Genomic DNA, 20,531 nt, shown 5'->3' with positions numbered 1-20,531 from the left:
ATCATTTCACTCACCTATCATTTGAAGAAAAAACAACAACATTTGAATATTTAAAAGTGCATGTTTGCAGTTTTGTGAAGTTGATTGATGTAGCCTAGCTAGCTTAGGTGTGTTCCTTGATTTTAGCTGCTGCTTGAATGACAGCTTGGTATATTTAATGGTGATTAAATATTCAATATCTCTACCCTCCATAATTAATGTAATGTTAGATAATTAGCGGGAGCAGTTCAAACTCATGTGCGTCTCAACGATTCATTTACAAAGGGAGGCTAGCTTCCTCTGTTCAAATCAAATCGAGGTCATTGGCTAGTTTTTTTTTTCTTCTTCTTCTTCTTCTTCTTTTCCACCAAGTTTTTTTTTTTCCTGAAAAATAGTCTCTGACTATGGATTTGCCTATCCCTCAGACACCTTTTATCTCACTTTTTTATTATTGAACTTTAAAAATTACAAAATACAGCATGTTCTTGAGACATTTCACAATTTTCACATTTTGCAAGTACAATCTGAAACACAGCAATAACATGTGATCTCGTAATGTTAAATCGAGTCATAACTGGACCTTCCAGTGCAAATGACATAAGGTGCATTCATGCCAAGTCACAATTATGTGATTTCAACTTGTAAAATATGTTCATGTCTTTAATTAGGCATTGATAGTGGTGCTATATAAATGCATAACCTAAATCCCAGTCTGAGGATGTGAACAGCTCCAAATATATGTTGTCATCTTGAGACTACTGTAATTAATACAATTAATGCAATACTTCTCTTTGATGACGTATACAGGATTTCTCCAATCATTTAGTCCGCTTAAACCCTGTCCATGCAAGCTCACTTTTATCTGCCACCACTTTTGAGTGCGCAACGCCCACGTCTCAAAATCCAGACTGCAGCAGATTCATAAAACCAAGTCCCCGCCCTACACATTTTCTTTTTCAGTAATCCATTACACTCAATAATACACATCATCGTTTCATCACGACTTAAAGAGTTGCATGGCTTACAAATGAATAGTAGCACAACTGTTTAAATAATAGCCTAACTGTCTTTATTAATTAATAAGGCACACTATTAGAACACAAACAGTGCTGAATACATTACGTGACAAAATGTACACTTATAGGATCAGGGATTTTGAAAATATAGGATCCATCACAATTGTGTTTTTGCCTTAAAAAGCACCATTAATTACAGAGCAGATCTTGTTTCATCACATTTCCTTTTTTTATTCCTGAATGTATGAAATACAAGATCTTTGAGATGGATCTTAACAGTATTTATGATCAAAATTTGAACTACAGTGTCTGAAGACCAAACGACAATATGCATTGCAGGCCAGCCCACGTTCTCCAGCGGGAGGTCTTTATTTATTTAATAAGCTGAGGTCATTCCTCATTTGATTCTTAAAATAGACAAGATCATAATTACCTCCTTGGGCTCAGTTAATAATGAAGTAGAAGAGGACTGTAGGTCTTGCCATCTTCACCCTTCGCAGATTTAAAAGCGGATTTCTTGGACTCAGTTAGCATGTCCTATGACAGATGAATGAAAGTATTACTCAGTATCAGCATCTGCAGTCACACAAACCCTTTTGAGAAATAATTTCAAGTCAGTGTCATTTTGGCTGGTGTCTAAGTTCAAAAGTCAACACTGGGGTTTTGAACGCACACAATGAAATGTCTATAAGTTCTTACTTCTCCTAAGTTTTTAAATGTTACACCAGTCTATCATCATGTAGTGTGTGCACAGCTATGAATATTAAACAACAAGACCATCTTTAAATTTTCACCATTTCTCCAGCTTCACCGTGATGGTCAAGTGTGGCAAATCCCAAGGGTAAAGAAATGGAGGGACAAAATATGCACTCATTATACTAATGGTTCCTTTTTGTGAAAGATCAATGCTATTTATAACCAAACAAAATCCTTTAGTGAGAATCGTCTGAAGAGAGCGTAGAAGAGCCAGCAGTTAATCAAATGTTGTTGCCTGGTTTAATGTCTGAAGAACCCTTCAAACTCAATCAGATGTGATTTCTTATTCATGGGGCTGCTGATGATTCTTGCTCCCGTGCCTGTGGCATCTGTTGAGTTACTGGGCGGCTTTAAACCAATGTCGAGTGTCGTGAAGGATGCAACCAAATCCAACAAAACCATTGGCTAGTTTCTGTTCAAAAGCAGAACAATACAGTTCGATGGTTCTTGTGATTTTTACAAAAAGGCACCAATGCTGCAGGCTTGTGTGATAATGAGAACCCTCCTCACCCTTCATAATTATGGCTGTGAGGACTACTTTTACATAATGTAGATTTTGTATTTCTGTTACCTAGATGGAAAGCTAAAGTGTGTAATTACATGTAAATTTTTAGGCACTTTAATGCTTGAAACGTCCCATGAATTGTGCTGAAGCTCATATACTCCTAAAAATAAAGGTTCCAAAAGGGGGTTTCCACAGCAATGCCATAGCAGAATCATTGTTTGGTTCCTCAAAGAACATTTCAGTGAACAGTTCTTAAAATAAACATTTTTTTTCTTAGTGTGAAGAACACTTTAATAATCTAAAGAAACTTTTTATACTATAAAGAACCTTTTGTCCAGTGGAAAGGTTCCATGGAGGTTAAAGGTTCTTCATGGAACCTAGATCCCATTAAAGAACATGGTGGTGTACCTTGGTATACTGTACAATATAAAAATGTTATTCAGGTAACTGAACATACCCATTGTTTATTAAAAATATGTAGAATTGTGAAGAATGCATCATTTTGAATCATTCTTTGATTAAGTTTATTGTTTAGAGATGCTGACGTCTTTGGAATTGGTGGAAACCATCCAAGATTAAAAACCATTTTAGATCACATAGTGAGTGAGTGCCCTGGAACAATGGCTATTATTTTGGGGTTGTACCTATCTTTTGGATAGTGAGTATCTTTATAAGTCTCTTAGGAGGCTTAAGACTTGTTTGTTTGCATGAAAGGTATGAACGAATCCATTCAATCCCACAGAGTATGCAAAGCACTTCAAGACAGTGATCAGATGAAAGCTCTTTACCACCACTTACCCTCTCATCACAGCATACTTCTTTTACTTCATGCTGCCAAGAGGATCGCAAGTATTAAATACACCCCTCATGTCTGAAGAGGAACTTTATTTTAAAGTTTGAAGAAGTTATTGAAGAAGTAAGGATGTGATGGAGATTAATTAATAATAATTTTGTAGACTGAGATATAAGGTTCACCCAGTAATTCATACTGCCTGCCTGTGACCTTTCACGCTTTAAGGTAGAAATAACAAATTGTAAGATGTGTCTTAGAAACATACTCAGTGTGAAAATGTGTGAAAATACCACTTCACTTTAATAAAAATAATAAAGGATTATTGCGATATCTAATTTGCTAGAAAGATTTCTACTCTTTTTGGAGGACACTGCCATCTTCTGGTTAAAGATTAGGCATAGATGGAGAGTGATTTTAGTGCTGAATTTCATGGAAGTCTTGGCATTTATTTAATAAAGACAGAGTAAGATTGTATAGGTACAAGATCAGATTAGTTAATTTAAGGTCAACCTGAGAATTTCCCCCTTTTGCAGTTTTATCATGACAAATCTGAACAGCCAAAAGCAGAAAGGAGGAGGGGGAAAATGCTGATCACAGATGGCATTACCCTCCTGGAAATACCCTCCACTTCCTATACTGCCTTTATATTATATAAAAAGTCTCTTATGCTCACAAAGACAAGACATTTATTTAATAGTCAAAAAGTAAAAATAGTAATATTGTGAAATATTATTACAATTTAAAATAGGTTTTCTGTTTTAATATATTTGAAAATGTAATTTATTCCTGTAATGGCAAAGCTGAATTTTCAGCATCATTACTCCAGTCTTCAGTGTCACATGATCCTTCAGAAATCATTCTAATATGCTGATTTTGGTGCTCAATAAGCATTTCCTATTATTATCAATGCTGAAAACATGTTTTGAAAACCATGATGTTTTTCAGGATTATTTGATTAATATAATGTTCTAATTTTACCAATAAGCTTCATAGTTTAATGCATTCTTGCTGAATAGAAGCATTATTTCTTTCCCAAACCTTTGAATAGTAGAATATATTCATTAATTTCTGTGAATTGTGCATCCATTTACATAAAATCATCACACAAAATGCAGTTGCAATATGCTAAAAAGGATTATGCATAATAGTCTGTGGCATGCCTGTCACATTCATGTGCTCATTCATATCCTGGCAGTGTAGTTAGTATCATTCAGAATCTCACTTCCTGAGTAGCCTGCAGCTCCTCACTTATTGGCTGACCAGAGTGTTCACATGTCCCGCCCCCTTTGTTTGACCGCCTCTGCCCCTGCACTGTGCTGTTCCAGCGAGAGACATCTCCTCCCCACTGCCTGCTAATGCAGCAAATGGTTGCACCTCACCTAACAGGCATAGGTCAGCTCTCTCGACCCAATAGTACCAGCAGAACACCAGCAAAGGGTGTAGGTCTAACAGGGGTAAGTGTATACTATTTTGCTCAGCACCTATGAGTGATTCAGTAACATTTTAAAGCAGTAGTCAGAGATGCCAAGATGACAAAGCATAAGGTGTTTGATTTCATGTTGTGATTCGCTCTAAATGTTATGTGCACTGAAATCTTAAGGTGTTTTGTCTGTTTAGACTGAATGTGCATACATTTCCTTCTATGTGAGGTGGGACACTGGTGCAGGAAATCAGAGTCATATGATAGCCAGACCCTGAGAGCAGATCAGCAGTAAACAACAGAAACATGTTGAGTTTGTGATGTAGGTCATCAAATGTATACAGCAGTATGACCATCAGCTTTTATTTTCTGCAACATTTCAATCAGTTATGGATAAATGACAAAAGGAATGCTATTAGTTCTGTTAAACTTGTACAAGCGATGCTTAAATGTTAACCACCCAATGAGAACCAAGTATGTTGTCTGTGTTCAGTGGATCCAGTCATGTATTCCCCCCAGAGCCTTCACCGATGGGGCATCACCCATAGCGAAAGTATGGAGCGTTTGGCCTACAGTCAAGGTAAGCCTCCAAAGCTTAATATACTAAGTTAAAATATACAAAGTATATAAGTTATAGTTGTTTGGAACTGCAAACCTTCACTGTTGTAACTGGAGACGCTCATAGTCTACAAGGAGAATAATCCTGAGTCAGCACCAGTCAGGTGGTTGTCAGCAGAGGTTGTTCACGTTCATTCATTTTAAAGAATTCTTCAGTGTGAGAACTGTTGGAGTAACACTTAATAAAAAGGAGACACTTTTTATTAATTAACTAAAAATTATAGTGGGGATTTTGATTCATCCCAGTTATTTGAATAACTAAAGAGTTCACTAAAATTAGTTATTGATTTGTTCAGTGGCCCTTTCTGCGGCTACCTTGTTAAGGTAGGGACACATTTACTATTGTTTGGTGAATTTTCATGGATGAAATCCAGTAATTTCAGTAGGAATCCACACAATCAGGAATTTTTCAGGAAAGATTTTGCTCTGGGTTCAAGTTGGCCACAAAGCATTGACAAAAAGAAAGGTGCTTGGTATGAAAGTGACTTGTTTGAGCCATCATTAGGGTACTTTTCGCTTTTGAATGCTATGAATTTGGACATATGCTGCATTCCATTTACCTCGGAAGAGGGATGTTGGAGCTGGATATGATGTCACACTTGAGTTGACTTCCTTCCAGTAAACAGGTCAGAAAGCTAAGATGGATGCATCCAGGCAAACCTTTGTTGTTCTTGCTCTTTTGGAATGCAAACACATCATTTTTTTTGCACATAAATGCTGTATAGAAAGCATCATGTCCACAAGTAAATGTTGGATAGTAGGCTATGTGTGCACCACTGAGTTTCTGAGACAGAAAAAACATAAGTGCTAATAAACAATATACTGTTTCACTATGGGTGATGCTCTGAGCAGCCATATTGGATTCTGAAGTTGGGGTTGTTGCTTTTCTCCCGAGTTTCCAACTTGAGGGGGAGTTCCAGTTCAAAGTTCTAACTGGGAACGAGGAATTTCCCACTTCTGAGGATAAATGGAACGCTCCAATCTTGTGGCCTAGTGTTTTTCACACTACTGTAAAGTATAAAAGTAGAGTAGCCTATAATTTATTTAAATGTGCTTGCTAAGCGATTTTGTTTCGATTTTGTCTTTGAAGAAAGGAATGATGTCAGTGCGTGCAAGTGGAGGAGAAAAAATTTTCACTTCAAAAACACAGATTCTTTCACGAACGAAACAATTAATTCCCCCATTATTACGATAAACATGATAATTTAAGAAATATTATGTGTTAAAACTGCCAACCAGTGATTATTTCATAATTTTCCAGGACAATGTTCCATACAAGCGGTAGAGGGTAGTATATCCATACTCTTCCACTGAATTACGTCTTTTTAATGTTTTGACACCACCCCTTTGCTGCAGACGGATCGTACCGGAGTGCTCGGGTGTAAACAAATCTACAATCTAGCTATTTGTTCTCCAAAGATATGATGACCATATGAATAGAAAAAATACGTCGCCTCTGGGGCGTTGACAAGGAACATCACATGGGAAAGCGCTTGAATTCCGTCGTTAACTGTTTATCAATGCCGCTCAACACATCACCCCCGTGGTTGTTAGGTGAAGCATTATCCTAAACTGAATAATATTCACTTTAACGATGGCGACACCTGCAGAACAGGACCTTGTGTTGGCGGAAGCAGAGAGCAACAAAGAGAGAGCGCAAGTGTTCGGTATCCTCAGATTGCAGGAGGATAAATCGGCCGGTGAGAAAGCGAGCAGCGCTGCCATGAAATCTGGAGACGGGAGATGGCAGGCGCCCATATTCGCTTTAGCCAGAAAAGCGTCAGAAACATTCTCGGGTGGCATTCACGTCCTGCCTAAAGTGATAGAGCCTAAAACATCGCCCTTTTCAGAAGAATGGGGTGCCAAGGGTAGGTTATGGATGACATTAAAGCCCGTGTTGTTCAGATGTAGCCTAACGTTACATGTATGGCAAGCCATATTAACAATTATGGCTGCAAACTAACAAGAAGCTGTTTTTTTGTTTCTAGTAATTTTTATTGACTAATAATTAATATAAATACCAATTCATGTCCAGTTAGTTGTAATTAATATTGCATTTGTATTACAATTGTTGCTAAGAGGTGTCAAGTTAATACTTGTAAGTTATACTTGTTCAAAATCAACCAGTTTAGCAGTTTGTACTATTTTCTAGGGCTGGGCGATATATCGCATGCGATTCTCACGCGCATTTCGTCAGTAAAGCCGGTTCCCTGATTACCGCTAAATCGCCATCACCTGCTTTCAAATGGAGCGCCATTTAACAGACAGAGCCGTAGTTCACTGATAAGCCACGCAAATATCGCGTTCATTATCGAAGGCGATTCATCTGCGATATGAACGTGATATTGCGTGGCTTATCAGCCCAGCCCTACTATTTTCTGATTATTTTGATAAATAATTTATTTTTGTTCAATAAATATGTCATTAAAAATATAGATATTATTTAAAAGTAAAGATTCTGAAAGAATTGAAGGACATAATTTAATATAGCTTTACAGTAGTAACAGAAATATATTTTATTATAATATCATATTTTTAAATGTGGTTTCATTATAAATATGGTGATTATCTCTAAGGTGGACACCCAACTTAATATATGATATTTATAATCTGAATCTAACCATGTCATGTCAACAAATGGAAAAATCAGCCAGCTATTTATCATGTTAATTATTGTGCCTTTAACCACAACAGTAGTTAGGATGTTTATTTTTGTTTGTTTGTTTTACACCAAATACCAATTTTTTTACATATTCTTCCATTAATGAAAAACTGTTGCTTTAATTACCTTGAGCAAAACTGAAAAACATAAACAAGACCTTTGTCTCAACATATAGTCAATAATTTTGTCGCTTCCCATTTGCTACATAAATCTACCACATTTTTAAAAAACAATAAATATTGGATCAAATTAGCTCAGAATCAACTTGGCGTTGCTGTCACATCAAAGATCAGCCAAATTTCCATGTGCATGGTCAAACAAAAATATATAATAGCTAGTTTTAAGGAACATGCTAAAATGGCTTGCCATACATAATTTTCCAAATGATGTCATAATGGCATGATGTCATGAACAGTGCCTTATTGGTTTGTATTCATTTGTGCATATAATAAATCTAGGTGTTTTATAACTACTACGCACCAGGCCATTCATACAGTTGATATGCATAATGTTTTTATTTTTTATTTATTTGTTTTTTTTTATTGGTGTGATGGACATGTCAGTCAAATCAGTATGCTGTTGATTTGTCATGATTAGTATTTGTCCCCCTCTCATGACCAATGACATATAGTTATTGATAAGTTTGCACACAAATCTACAATGTTTTAATTTTGTCTAAATTAATCTTTCAAAGACTTAATACAAAAGCAGATCCACTAAATAATAACAATAATAGGAAAAGATATTATATAATATAATAATATATAATAATAATAATACGAGGATAAATTATTTAAATTACATATTATTGTTAAAGTTATTTACCCCAGAAGTCTGATGGAAGTTTCATTCTCTTAAACCAGATAAAGTGGCAATGGGAACCAGCAACATAAGAGGGAAGTAGATTACCAGTGCCAGCATGTTTGTTAAACAGAGCCTGTCTAAATATGTTTGCATAAGAATTATTGATTAGCCTGATGGTTAAAACAGGATCTGACGTATCGCTGATTAGTCAAAACTGACAAGTATACAACTTACATTCATTTGTGCAGTAAACACAAAACATAAAAAGCACTGCTTTTTGACAGTGCTGCTGTAAAGGACTGGTGAATGACAGTTAAAGCACTTTAAGGGTTTGTTAAAATTTAAACTCAACAATTCAAAGTGTGGTCACATGTTAGTCCTAAGCAAACAGCCAGAGGTTTAAGTGCTGTGATGAGTTTAGTGTGATTGTTGTTGTTGTTGTTTTTTTTTAAATGTTCTTCTTGAACAACAAGAACTTTTTGACTATAATGATATAATTTTTGGTATGATATATATTTGTCTGTGGGCTGTGTGTCTTTTAGCCTTTCGAGATCCTATGGCAATGGAACGAGCAAACTTGCTTAATATGGCTAAGCTTAGCATCAAAGGCCTGATCGAGTCAGCTCTGAGCTTTGGACGAACTCTGGACTCTGACTATCCGCCACTGCAACAGTTCTTTGTTGTCATGGAGCACTGCCTGAAGCACGGTCTCAAAGGTATGTTCAACTATCGTCAGACAGCCAGCCACAAAGAACCATCTGTTAACCAGTTATCATTTAAAGTTCTTACATGCTTGCTTTTTGGTAGGATAGCTGTCTGATTTAGTGTTATCAATATCTCTTATATATTTCCATAGGCCTATGCTAGTGTTATTCTTAGGGACCAGAAGATTAGTAGCAACTATGCTTTGCCATGTAACCTTATAATAGAAAATGAGGAAATGCTTTTTTTTTTTTTTTTTTTACTCTCAGCTGTCAGATCAACTGAAGTTCTTGTCCAGTGAGCCAGCTCTGCCACAAAATTTGAATAATGTTTCGAATGGCGTTTCATCAAAATCTTTGCATGCTCTGTACGCCAGATCATAGCCCTGAGTTGTTTAACAAACACGTTGGTCTCCATCTCCCAGTGAAGAAATCGTTTCTTGGTTACAACAAGTCGTTGTGGGGGCCTCTGGAGATGGTTGAGAAGCTGTGCCCAGAAGCAGGCGAAATCGCAGCCAGTGTGCGGGACCTTCCTGGCCTTAAGTATGTGCAGGACTAACAATTTTTGGCCTTACATTTACATTGAATAGATTGCACACAAATCTGAAGTGTTTTAATTTTGTCTAAATTAATCTTTTAAAGACTCTAATACAAAAGCAGATCCACTATCAATCAAGTCCACTTTATTATAAATATACATATGCTTTCTCACACTCATTCCCCAGTACACTAAGATGTGCCATTCAAAATAGGGAAGTGCAAATTTCGGTTCTAGTTCCTTGATAAAACTGAAACTTGCAACTGCAAGTTAAGCCTATTTCCAGAGTCATGCACTTCACTGTCTGTCTGTCTATCTGTCTGAAAATGGTTGTATGTGTTTGTTAGGACGCCTCTGGGAAGAGCCAGAGCATGGCTGAGACTGGCGCTGATGCAGAAGAAATTAGCAGATTACCTCCGTCTCCTCATTACCAGGAAAGATATACTTAGGTTAGTTTTTTTTTTTTTTACATTCAGTACCCTTAAAAAAATAGTTGTGGTGGAAAATTGATGATTAGATAAGTGAAAAGATGCCTAAGACAAACTAGTTTTGTGTTTCCTGCTTGGGCATCAAAGGTTAGTGCGCTGTGCTCGCTAGAGGGTGTGCATCACATGAAGCTGTCTAATAAAAGCTCTTCTGCTTCTGCTGATTGAGATTTAAAAGTACAGTTTTCATATATACACTATTAATTAAATGTTTGTGGTCATTTTTTATTATTCCTGCATTTATTTGATCAGAAATACAGTAAAAGTTATATTGTGAAATATTATTACAATTTTAAATATCTGGTTTCTAATTTAATATATTTTAAAATGGAATTTATTTCTATGATGGCAAAGCTGAATTATTCTAATATGCTGATTTGCTGCTCAAGAAACATTTCTTGTTATTATCAATGTTGAAAACAGTTGTGCTGCTTAGTATTTGTGTGGAAACCATAATACATTTTTTGCTAGTTATGACTATAATAGACCATTTGGGGGCTGACGCCACAGTTATGCCACTGCAGCTGCGCGCGCATTGTGGTGGCAGAAAAACAGTGGTAACAAGTGTAGGAAAATGTGCAATGTCCACAGAATAAGTGAAAAAATGATTTGTGCCTTTGGATGTCAGAATCGGAAAGCAAAAAAAGATGGGCTTCATTTTTACAGAATACTGTGGTCGAAGATGCCATTTTGAAGCTAAACGCAAACGATCTACATGATATTCACATATGCAGTTCATAAGGGGCATAATGTATTAGCCTTACAGTTAAAGCATGAAATAATATTTAAACCTATAACATTTTACATGGATAACATTCAAACCAATAACATTTTTATTTCACAATTGCGCGTTTATATCACGATTCTGAGGAAAAAAGGCAGAATATTGAGTTTATATCTCGCAATTTTTCTTTTTAGAATTGTGAGATATAAACTTGGAATTGCAAGGGGAAAAAAGTCAGAATAATGAGTTCTAAAATTAAAATTATTACCTTTTTTACTCTTTTGTTCCATGGCTAGAACTGTAGCACTGTCGTTTTCTGCCACCAGATCGGATCCGCCCACAAAATATGTCATCGCTGTTTGCAAACACCCGAATGGTCTATTAAAAGACAAGAATAAATATTAGTTATAAATGTATTACCTTTACACATTCTGTGACACTCAGAACTAAAATAATGAAACAGTAGTACACAGTTAAATATCATTGTAATATCAAATGTAATATCATTGTGCATCATAGGAACAAATTCTACATAATGCAATTTTTACAATGGAAAAACAACACATGATCAATATGAGGCAAGGATATGTATATAGACCATGTGGATTCTTTAGAGGTTTGTTTTCAGATTATGAATAAATGGAGCCAGAATTTAGATCATAGAAAATTGTCTTTATCTATCTACAGAATCTATCTTTTGATCTAACTTTTGACACTCATAACCGATGATAAATGTCAGTACGTTTGTGTGTTCATTTGCAGTGAGTTCTATGAGAACTCAGCAGTGATGCTGGAGGAGGAGGGAGCCGTCATCGTTGGTCTCCTGGTGGGACTTAACGTCATAGATGCCAACTTATGCGTGAAGGGCGAGGACCTTGATACACAAGTATGAACATTGTATATTGGCCATTTTTAATAATCTGGGATCTAGCTTCTGTTTGAGAAATATTAACGCCTTGTATTGGAATCCACAGGTTGGCGTAATAGATTTCTCCATGTACTTGAAGAATGACATTGATGACTATAGAAGTGAAGAAAGGTAAAAAAAATCTGTACTTGGTAGACAACTTACTTAAAGGTGCCCTAGAACTTTTTTTTAAAAGATGTAATATAAGTCTAAGGTGTCCCCTGAATGTGTCTGTGAAGTTTCAGCTCAAAATACCCATAGATTTTTTTTTATTAATTTTTTTAACTGCCTATTTTGGGGCATAATTAGAAATGAGCCGATTCAGGGTGTGTGGCCCTTTAAATCTCATGCTCCACGCCCCAAGAGCTCGTGCTTGCCTTAAACAACATAAAAAAAGTTCAAACAGCTAATATAACCCTCAAAATGGATCTTTACAAAGTGTTTGTCATGCAGCATGTCTAATCGCGTAAGAACAGTGTTTATTTGGATGTTTACATTGATTCTGAATGAGTTTGAGGCTATGCTCCGTGGCTAACGGCTAATGCTACACTGTTGGAGAGATTTATAAAGAATGAAGTTGTGTTTATGCATTATACAGACTGCAAGTGTTTAATAATGAAAATAGCGACGGCTCTTAAGAAACAATGGTAAATTTAACCACATTTAACAGTACATTAGCAACATGCTAATGAAACATTTAGAAAGATAATTTACAAATATCACTAAAAATATCATGTTATCATGGATCATGTCAGTTATTATTGCTCCATCTGCCATTTTTTGCTATTGTCCTTGCTTGCTTACCTAGTCTGTTGATTCAGCTGTGCACATCCAGACGTTCTGCCCTTGTCTAATGCCTTTCATAATGTTGGAAACATGGGCTGGCATATGCAAATATTGGGGGTGTACACCCCGACTGTTACGTAACAGTCAGTGTTATGTTGAGATTTGCCTGTTCTTCGGAGGTCTTTTAAACAAATGAGATTTATATAAGAAGGACGAAACAATGGAGTTTGAGACTCACTGTATGTCATTTCCATGTACTGAAGTCTTGTTATTCAACTATGCCGGTGTAAATTCAATTTTTGAATCTAGGGCACCTTTAAATGTGAAGGGACATTTACGTGGTATAAAAGTGTGATTAATTAATTACATTAAATCATTATAATAACCTTAATGTATTACTCTGTATGAATAACTATCATAAATATGTTTTGAATAGAAATGGGCAAATTGCAGCTATTTTGGATCAGAAGAATTATGTAGAAGAATTAAATAGACAGTTGAAGTAAGTTCTTGCTCTTTCTAAAGCTTATATACTGCATTTAAGATGAATGATTATTGCTTTATTAGTGCTAATGAAGTTTGTCGAAAAACTTTGTCTTTTAAGTTCTACAGTTCAAGGCTTACAGGGACGCGTGGAGTCGTTAGAAAAATCCAACTCCAAACTCATTGAAGAGGTACTGTTTGATTTCAGAAAAATAAGTGATGTGTGGAATAGAAATATTCAATACTGACTTTTCTGTTGTCACCTTTTTTTTAAATTTTTATTGCAGTTGGCAATAGCAAAAAACAACATAATCAAACTACAGGAAGAGAACCACCAACTCAGAACAGAAAATTCTGTCATTTTTATGAAAGCACAACAGCGTCTTGAGGTATTGTCGTATGTTTTTTATGTTTGTCAAGTCACCTTTATTTATATAGCGCTTTATACAATACAGATTGTTTCGAAGCAGCTTTACAGTGATAACAGGAAAATGATGCATTTCAGCTGTTGTTCAGCTGAAGTCATTTCAGTGTTGATTCAGTTCTGTTGTAAAGATCATCAATTATTAAATTAGCAATTAAATTAGTTCATTTCATCTGTAAGCAGTTCTACAGAAAACAGTGATGTCATTGTCCAGCTCTGTTAGTTCTTTGTATACTGTACATATTGTATACAGCAGTCATCTGCTACTACAGGATTCAGAAAGGCAGATAGTAGTTAATGTGCACAAACTCTCTTTTTTAAATATTTAAATTCTCATAAACTTTATATTATGTGTCCCTGAAAAATATAATTTCAGTTTTTATGATCCCCAAAATCCTCCCTTATCATAGAGAATATTATAAATGTGTATAAAATATAATCTGGAAAATATTTAGAATTTTTTTTTTTTAAATATATATTCCCTGAACTTTATCATCTCATTATCACCCCTTTTGCCTTCTGAAAACATGATAATAAAAAAACATGCCTTTTAAAACATGATGATAATTGTTGAATTTCACAGTCGATGTGCGAGGCATATACTATATGCACTATTTACTCTCTATTCAGATTACAGAAGGAGATTTGAACTGTGAGCTGGATACGTACAAGCAGTCAAGGCAGGGCCTGGATGCAATGTACAACGAGGCAAGACGCCAACTAAAAGAGGAATGTCAGCTCAGACAGGTCTGTGTTTATATAAATATGTATCTGTTGTTCAGATTGTGCGATGGCACTTGGACTTAAAGGGGTCAAACCTGTTTTTGAATGTATCTGTGTGTTCAAGGATGTGGAGAACGAGCTGGTTGTGCAGGTGAGCATGAAGCAGGAGATGGAGATGGCCATGAAACTGTTAGAAAAGGACATCCATGAAAAACAAGACACTCTGATTGGGCTTCGGCACCAGTTAGATGAAGTTAAAGCCATCAATGTGGAGATGTACCAAAAAATGCAGGTAAATCATATTTTATTAAGTGTCTGTTCTTCAAAGTTTGTGGTTAAAGTATGTTGTAATCAAGCTATTTATAATCATCAACAGTCTTCAGATGACAGCATGAGACAAAAAAATGACATGATCGCACGGTTGGAGGAGAAGACCAATCAAATAACGGCAACCATGAAACAACTAGAGCAAAGGTAAGAAGCAGTTCCTAATTTATTTTCGATCATGTCGAGCGTAACGTTGAGTCATCATATTCCTGAAGTGCATTCAGAGCATTTTCAATCGTTTTTGAGTGTTTCAAGTGTTTAAATATTAATTTTGTTTAGCCTGATTTCTAACCTTGTATTAATACAATGTATATAAAAACTTTTATCCAAAAACATTTGTGGTCAGTTCATAGTTTAAGGAATCTTTTGTTTTGCAGATAATACAATATACACTACTGTTCAGAAGTTCCGTTTCTTTGTTTTTTAAGGAAATTACTACTTTTATTCAGCAAGGACACATTCAATTTATCAAAAGTGACCATAAAATCATTTATGATGTTACAAAACGTTTCTATTTCTATTAATGCTGTTTATGTTCATCAAAGTTCCTAAAAAAAAAAACCCAAAAAAAACATCAAGAATGATTTCATGTGATGCTGAAAACTGGAGTAATGGCTGCTGAAAATTCAGCTTTGCCATCACAGGAATAAATTACATTTTAAAATATATTAAAATAAAAAGCAGTTATTTTAAATTCTAAAATTATTTCACAATATCACTGTTTTGACTGTATTTTTGACCAATTAAATGCAGCCTTGGTGAGCAATTTCTAAAAATCTTACAGAGACCAAATGTTTGAACAGTAGCGTAAATGCATTTCAGGAAATGATATCTGCTTTTATAGACTAAATCAAATTAGTGTACACTGATGGTGTCAGTGTACATCAGTGCTTTTGTTTCATCGGTAGAACTGGTTTTCCGAGCGTCTAGATACCTGATAGCACGTAAAGGACTTTGCATGCTTGATTTGACTTGAAGGCTCATTGAATGGCTTTCTCTCATCTAACCGCCCATCCTTTAGCATTTGTGTTATTTTCTTGTGGTGACGTGGTGCTGTCATGTCCACTTCTTTGTCCACATGAATCATCCTTCCCTTTCTTCTCTGTTGATTTACCGCCATCGTATTTCTGATGTTTTATGACTGCACTGCTTAACAAGTTCTTAAAGCTTTGAGATGAATTTGAAATTCACTGATATTTACATCCTCTTTCCCCTTTTGTTCCCCTTTTCATTTCTTTTTTTCTCATCTTCTCCCTTCCTCTAATTCCATGTTTTTCCTCAATCAACCAATAGCGACAAAGACCTACTCAGCCAGACAAGAACTCTTGCTATGTCGTTTGTAAAATGCGCCAGCACAGATACCGAGCACCAATACAAACTCGTCAAAGACATTTCCTTCTGATATTAAGATAAATTTGCTCTTTGTTACTTAACACTAGTTGTGTGGAGATATGCAGTGTTCTTAAGTGATGAGTTGATCGTTCTACACTAGCCCCTTTAAGTTTTATTTGATGATGGTTACTGTTTTCCACATACTATTTAGTGAGCAAATCTTTCTTGTGGTTCTATAGCATAATTATTTACCTGTAACATTTAACAGTCAAAGAAACGAGAAATATAACATGGCTTTTATCACAGTCTTCAATAAATTTGATGTTTTCAACTACTTAAACTTGATTACTTGGTGAATTATTTGTCAAAAAATCGAAAGTAAGCTTCACCCTTATGAAATTTCAAACTCATTTCAGCTTTCTGGCTTTTCCCGCAGCGCAACGTTTCTGTCATCTGGCTCTGTATTTGTTTCCGCTCTATTGTGGCTGTTGAATTATGGCCATCTTTTTATTTTGTATCCCATATGTTCCAATACATTCCCACCCATTCCATTACATTCAGAGCCGTAGTTTTACCCAGTTGGTTTGAATTACACCAGATTGCAGGATGCCGAGAGGGAACGTGCCAGTGCTGAAGATGGGGTGCGCAAATTCAAGCAGGACTTCACGAACAAAGCTGACAGTCTCCAAAAGCAGATAGTCCAGCGAGAGAAGCAAATGTAAGTTTTGAAACGAGTAAGTTCATGCGGCTCTTTTTGAATTAGATTTAATCATTGTCTCATTTATTTAGATGCTGGAAGTGGACAAGGTTTTAATTGACACTTTTTGTTTAGGACGCAGCTGGAAACAGACTTGAAAATAGAGAGGGATTGGCGGCAGACGTTACAGAATGAATTGGAAAGAGAACGAGAGACCATCACCCAACTCACTGCTGAAGCACAGCAAATCAACGGACTCCAAAAAGTAAGATAAATTGCTCCTGTCTCAATAATGGAATAAATCTGTGTTAGTACTAAGGTGCTTGTATCATTTAATATGCTTCTTTGTGGATCTTTTTGTTTGACTGTATGCCTGTCTTGAGTTCTGATGTATCTTCCTGTCCTTTCAGGAGTTTCACAGGTTGCAGGATGAAAACACGCAGCTGAAGGGAATTTGTGAGGAGCAGGAAAAGGCGCTGGAGGAACTAGGCTGCAAACTCAGCGAGTACGTACGATTATAACATCAATTCCATTTATGAGCCTTCAAATCATGTTATTCTTTTACTGATATGCACATTTTTCTTATTCAGGTCAAAGTTGAAAATTGAAGATATAAAAGAAGCCAACAAGGCACTTCAGGTTTGCATTGAAACGTTGAGATAAAACAAACACAAAAAGTACCTGGAATATGTTTTTATGGACATGTACCATGATGTATATCAAAGTAATCTGAATGATCAAAGTTTAACCAATCCATTTGTCCCACATGTTCATATTAATAAACAATTTATCTCAGGGTGGACAGGTCTGGCTGAAGGACAAAGATGCTACACATTGCAAGCTTTGTGAGAAGGAATTTTCAATCTCCAGAAGAAAGGTCAGAACCAAAATGCAGTTCTGTAACACACAACAGCTTGCTGTCAGTTCTCACAGATCCACACTAATTCAACTGCTCTAAATAAAGAAATTCACTGGCACAAATACGATAATGGATTTATGAACTTGAAAACATTTCCATATGAGGATTAGATGACACTTGAATGAAAGAATGAGATGGCAAACCTTGAAGTCGTCATGAAATGAAAATTCAACTAAATGCACATTATAGATCTTATTGTGAATGATTCATACATGATTCATCTGTAATCAAACTTGATCTTCCGGTGAAACAAGACACTTGTCTCTGGTGACGTATGCCGGACTTCCCCAAACATTTAGTCAGCTTAAACTCCGCCCCTTTCTTACAGTCGACTGCAAGTTCACATTCAGATCGGCCTCCAACCAATCAACAACTGATGGATTCAACCAAGTTGCCGCCCTACATTATTTATTTATTTATTTTATAATCTGTTTTAAATACACTCAGATGTACTTTTGTTACATTGAGACTTTATGGGGAACCCTACGGCCCGTTCAAACTAAGAACGATATCTATAAAGACTATAACTACATTAGCGCCCACACCAACACGTATTCATCCCGCAAATTTTCGGTACATGTCTTACGGTTTGGTACGCATGTGTACATGATGAATACAGCGCTGTAGCCTAACTACTTTTAACCTCCATTAACCACCAATAAGCTCTGTTTTGTTATTCCGAAACGAAACAAAGTGTACTCTTTCAAAATCGGTTATTTTTTTTCATAAAATTCAAAAAAAAGTAGACACTTTTTGATGTAGTGTGACAGATCGCTGTATAGCTGCCTCAGTTCAAGCGGCAGCGGGGAGCACGAGTGAACGCAATCATCTCTTCCTCTTTAATACTAGTTACAGAATGAACAACTGAAGGTGTGTTGAAAGATACAGTACATCTGAATTGTATCATATCTTGTGTAATTGCTCAATCTGTGTTTCAACCATGGAAAGACATCAATAAAACAGTTTGTTAACAATGTCACATAGCATTACATTTACCTCAGGCAAGTCATTCATTGTCCCCTGCTGTACTGAACCCATACCGAACTGTCATTTATGTACTGTTACACCCCTAATATTTTATAAGCAAGCTTCTGTTATGGCATTTTAAATGCTCAAGCTCTTTAAAGCTGGGTTGATTCTGACTGCTTTTGTTTTATCAGCTTCTGAAAGTGATTACATTGATATTGTTCCTCTGTCGTTATTGTTATAGTGCAGACTTCCCTATCAAAGCTTTAGCATTATATTTATCATCCTTTGTGTGAATGGGCCTCAACTCTAAAACTTCTGGATTATGAATTTTTTTCTGCCATGAAAAATAACTAAAAGGAAATTCCCCAGAGCAACTGTTTGGATGAATCCCAGAATATCATTTGTGAAGAGTCATTTTGAGTCTGATCCAAAAAACAAAAATAAAAAAAAGACTACTGGCCCTTTAATTGAAAGCTCTCATGATCTCTTGCTTGTCTTTGTTTGAACAGCATCACTGCAGGAACTGTGGGGAGATCTTCTGCAATGCCTGCTCAGATAACGAGCTGCCGCTCCCTGCTTCACCCAAACCCGTGAGAGTCTGTGACACCTGCCACGCTTTGCTCCTCCAGCGCTGCTCCTCCAATGCAACATAAGATAGAAATAACAGCACACTGTCACAAGGGCCAATATCAGCTTTAAATCGGACACTGCGCTGTTCCACGTTATCAAAGTGACCAAAATGGATGCACCCGTTTCTCTGTTTGAAGTTTACATTTCACATAGGAAAAGGCCTGTTATCACAGAGTAAACTTAATGGCACTTGTGCAGATGGCCAATGCAGTGTTTGTGCGCAATGAAAGAAATGTTTACAAATGGATTAATGACTCTTAATCCCTCCGTCTGTGCTGCGAGATTTAGATTATTTATATTAGTACAACACTCCCATGCATTGTAAATATACTTCTGATATATGACGGGTGAACAGGTTTCATTCCTCATCATGAGTCAAAAGTAAGCAAATGCAGTTTAAAGGGATATCATTTCTTGAGCAATTACATTTCAGATTTAGTTGAAAGAACCTTACATTCATGTGTGCCTGTATAACAAGCCAAACTGACAAACAGGGATTTGACACATTTCCCTGAATCTTGATGGGCAAAAAAATGTGTGTGTATATACAAGTAAAAATGTTATCAGTGCCACTCAAGCATGACGGAGATAGATTCACGTCAAATAGCACAGAAATTATGTTCTGAATATGGTGTTCAGGTTTCTTGTCTGCAATACTGTATTATTTCACAATTGCAGATTTACCTTGGTACAGAACTGGAACACTACTCACTTTGAGTATTTGTGCTAACTTTTGTCTAAAAAAAAAAAAATACAACTGTTAACTTAAATGTGAGATTTATGTATGAAACTGTACATATGCCTTAAACCACTAAAGTTGATTATAATTCCACGTCATGTGTGATGGATCTTATAGGACCTTAATATTTAGGCGCAGCAGTACATACTGTACACCCTACCATTCATTCTGGGGTCAGCAGGACTTTTTTTTTTTTATTATTATTAATACTTTTATTCAGCAAGGACACATTAACCTTGTGAAGCCTGATGTATGTAATAAAAATCCGAAAAATCACATTTCTTTTTAAATGTAAGAGTTTATTGAACCTTTAGACCTTTGTATGTTTTTTGTTGAGTATAATATTTGATATATCAGGCTTTTATGGCTTAAATAGTATGATATAGAATATGTAGTTCAAACTTGAGAAAAAAAACACCTCAAATTTATTGAGGCCCAAACTGAGAAAATATGCAATTTGGTGCAACTGCTGTTATTTATATTTCCAAAAAAGTGTGAAATTCTGATAGCCTGTAATGTAAATCAATGAGACGTTTATAACAATAGAGGACTAGTTGCATAAAATGCATATGAATATCAGTTATCATTCTATAT

General features: G+C 35.9%; 1 protein-coding gene across 3 annotated transcripts; it reads left to right on the top strand.

Annotated features, from left to right (window-relative positions):
- Window positions 1-4,352: 4,352 nt before the first annotated feature.
- rufy2 (RUN and FYVE domain containing 2) lies at window positions 4,353-20,030 on the top strand. 3 transcript variants are annotated; one of them, XM_048204746.1, is made up of 19 exons: window positions 4,353-4,503; window positions 4,963-5,049; window positions 9,096-9,269; window positions 9,680-9,797; window positions 10,140-10,241; window positions 11,764-11,887; window positions 11,976-12,040; window positions 13,131-13,196; window positions 13,299-13,368; window positions 13,465-13,566; window positions 14,232-14,348; window positions 14,449-14,616; window positions 14,701-14,798; window positions 16,582-16,701; window positions 16,816-16,945; window positions 17,091-17,185; window positions 17,271-17,319; window positions 17,477-17,557; window positions 19,078-20,030. In XM_048204746.1, exons 2-19 carry the CDS (start codon window positions 4,974-4,976, stop codon window positions 19,219-19,221), a joined length of 1,899 nt encoding a protein of 632 aa, XP_048060703.1. In that variant the 5' UTR covers window positions 4,353-4,503; window positions 4,963-4,973; the 3' UTR covers window positions 19,222-20,030. The 3 variants fall into 3 exon arrangements, with proteins under 3 accessions (XP_048060703.1, XP_048060702.1, XP_048060704.1); XM_048204745.1 differs by lacking the exons at window positions 4,353-4,503; window positions 4,963-5,049 and adding an exon at window positions 6,412-6,955; XM_048204747.1 differs by lacking the exons at window positions 4,353-4,503; window positions 4,963-5,049; window positions 16,582-16,701; ... (3 more) ...; window positions 17,477-17,557; window positions 19,078-20,030 and adding exons at window positions 6,412-6,955; window positions 15,945-16,323.
- Window positions 20,031-20,531: the final 501 nt, after the last annotated feature.

Source organism: Megalobrama amblycephala, linkage group LG10 (genome assembly GCF_018812025.1).
Source record: "Megalobrama amblycephala isolate DHTTF-2021 linkage group LG10, ASM1881202v1, whole genome shotgun sequence".
NCBI lineage: Eukaryota > Metazoa > Chordata > Actinopteri > Cypriniformes > Xenocyprididae > Megalobrama > Megalobrama amblycephala.
This window is presented reverse-complemented; position numbering and strand designations above follow the sequence as displayed.

Coding starts and splice junctions, on each gene's coding strand:
- rufy2 (XM_048204745.1), top strand. CDS start 6,682: ATGGCGACACCTGCAGAACAGGACCTTGTGTTGGCGGAAGCAGAGAGC. Junction 9,798..10,139: donor CGGGACCTTCCTGGCCTTAA/GTATGTGCAGGA, acceptor TGTGTTTGTTAG/GACGCCTCTGGGAAGAGCCA. Junction 13,369..13,464: donor ACTCCAAACTCATTGAAGAG/GTACTGTTTGAT, acceptor TTTTTATTGCAG/TTGGCAATAGCAAAAAACAA.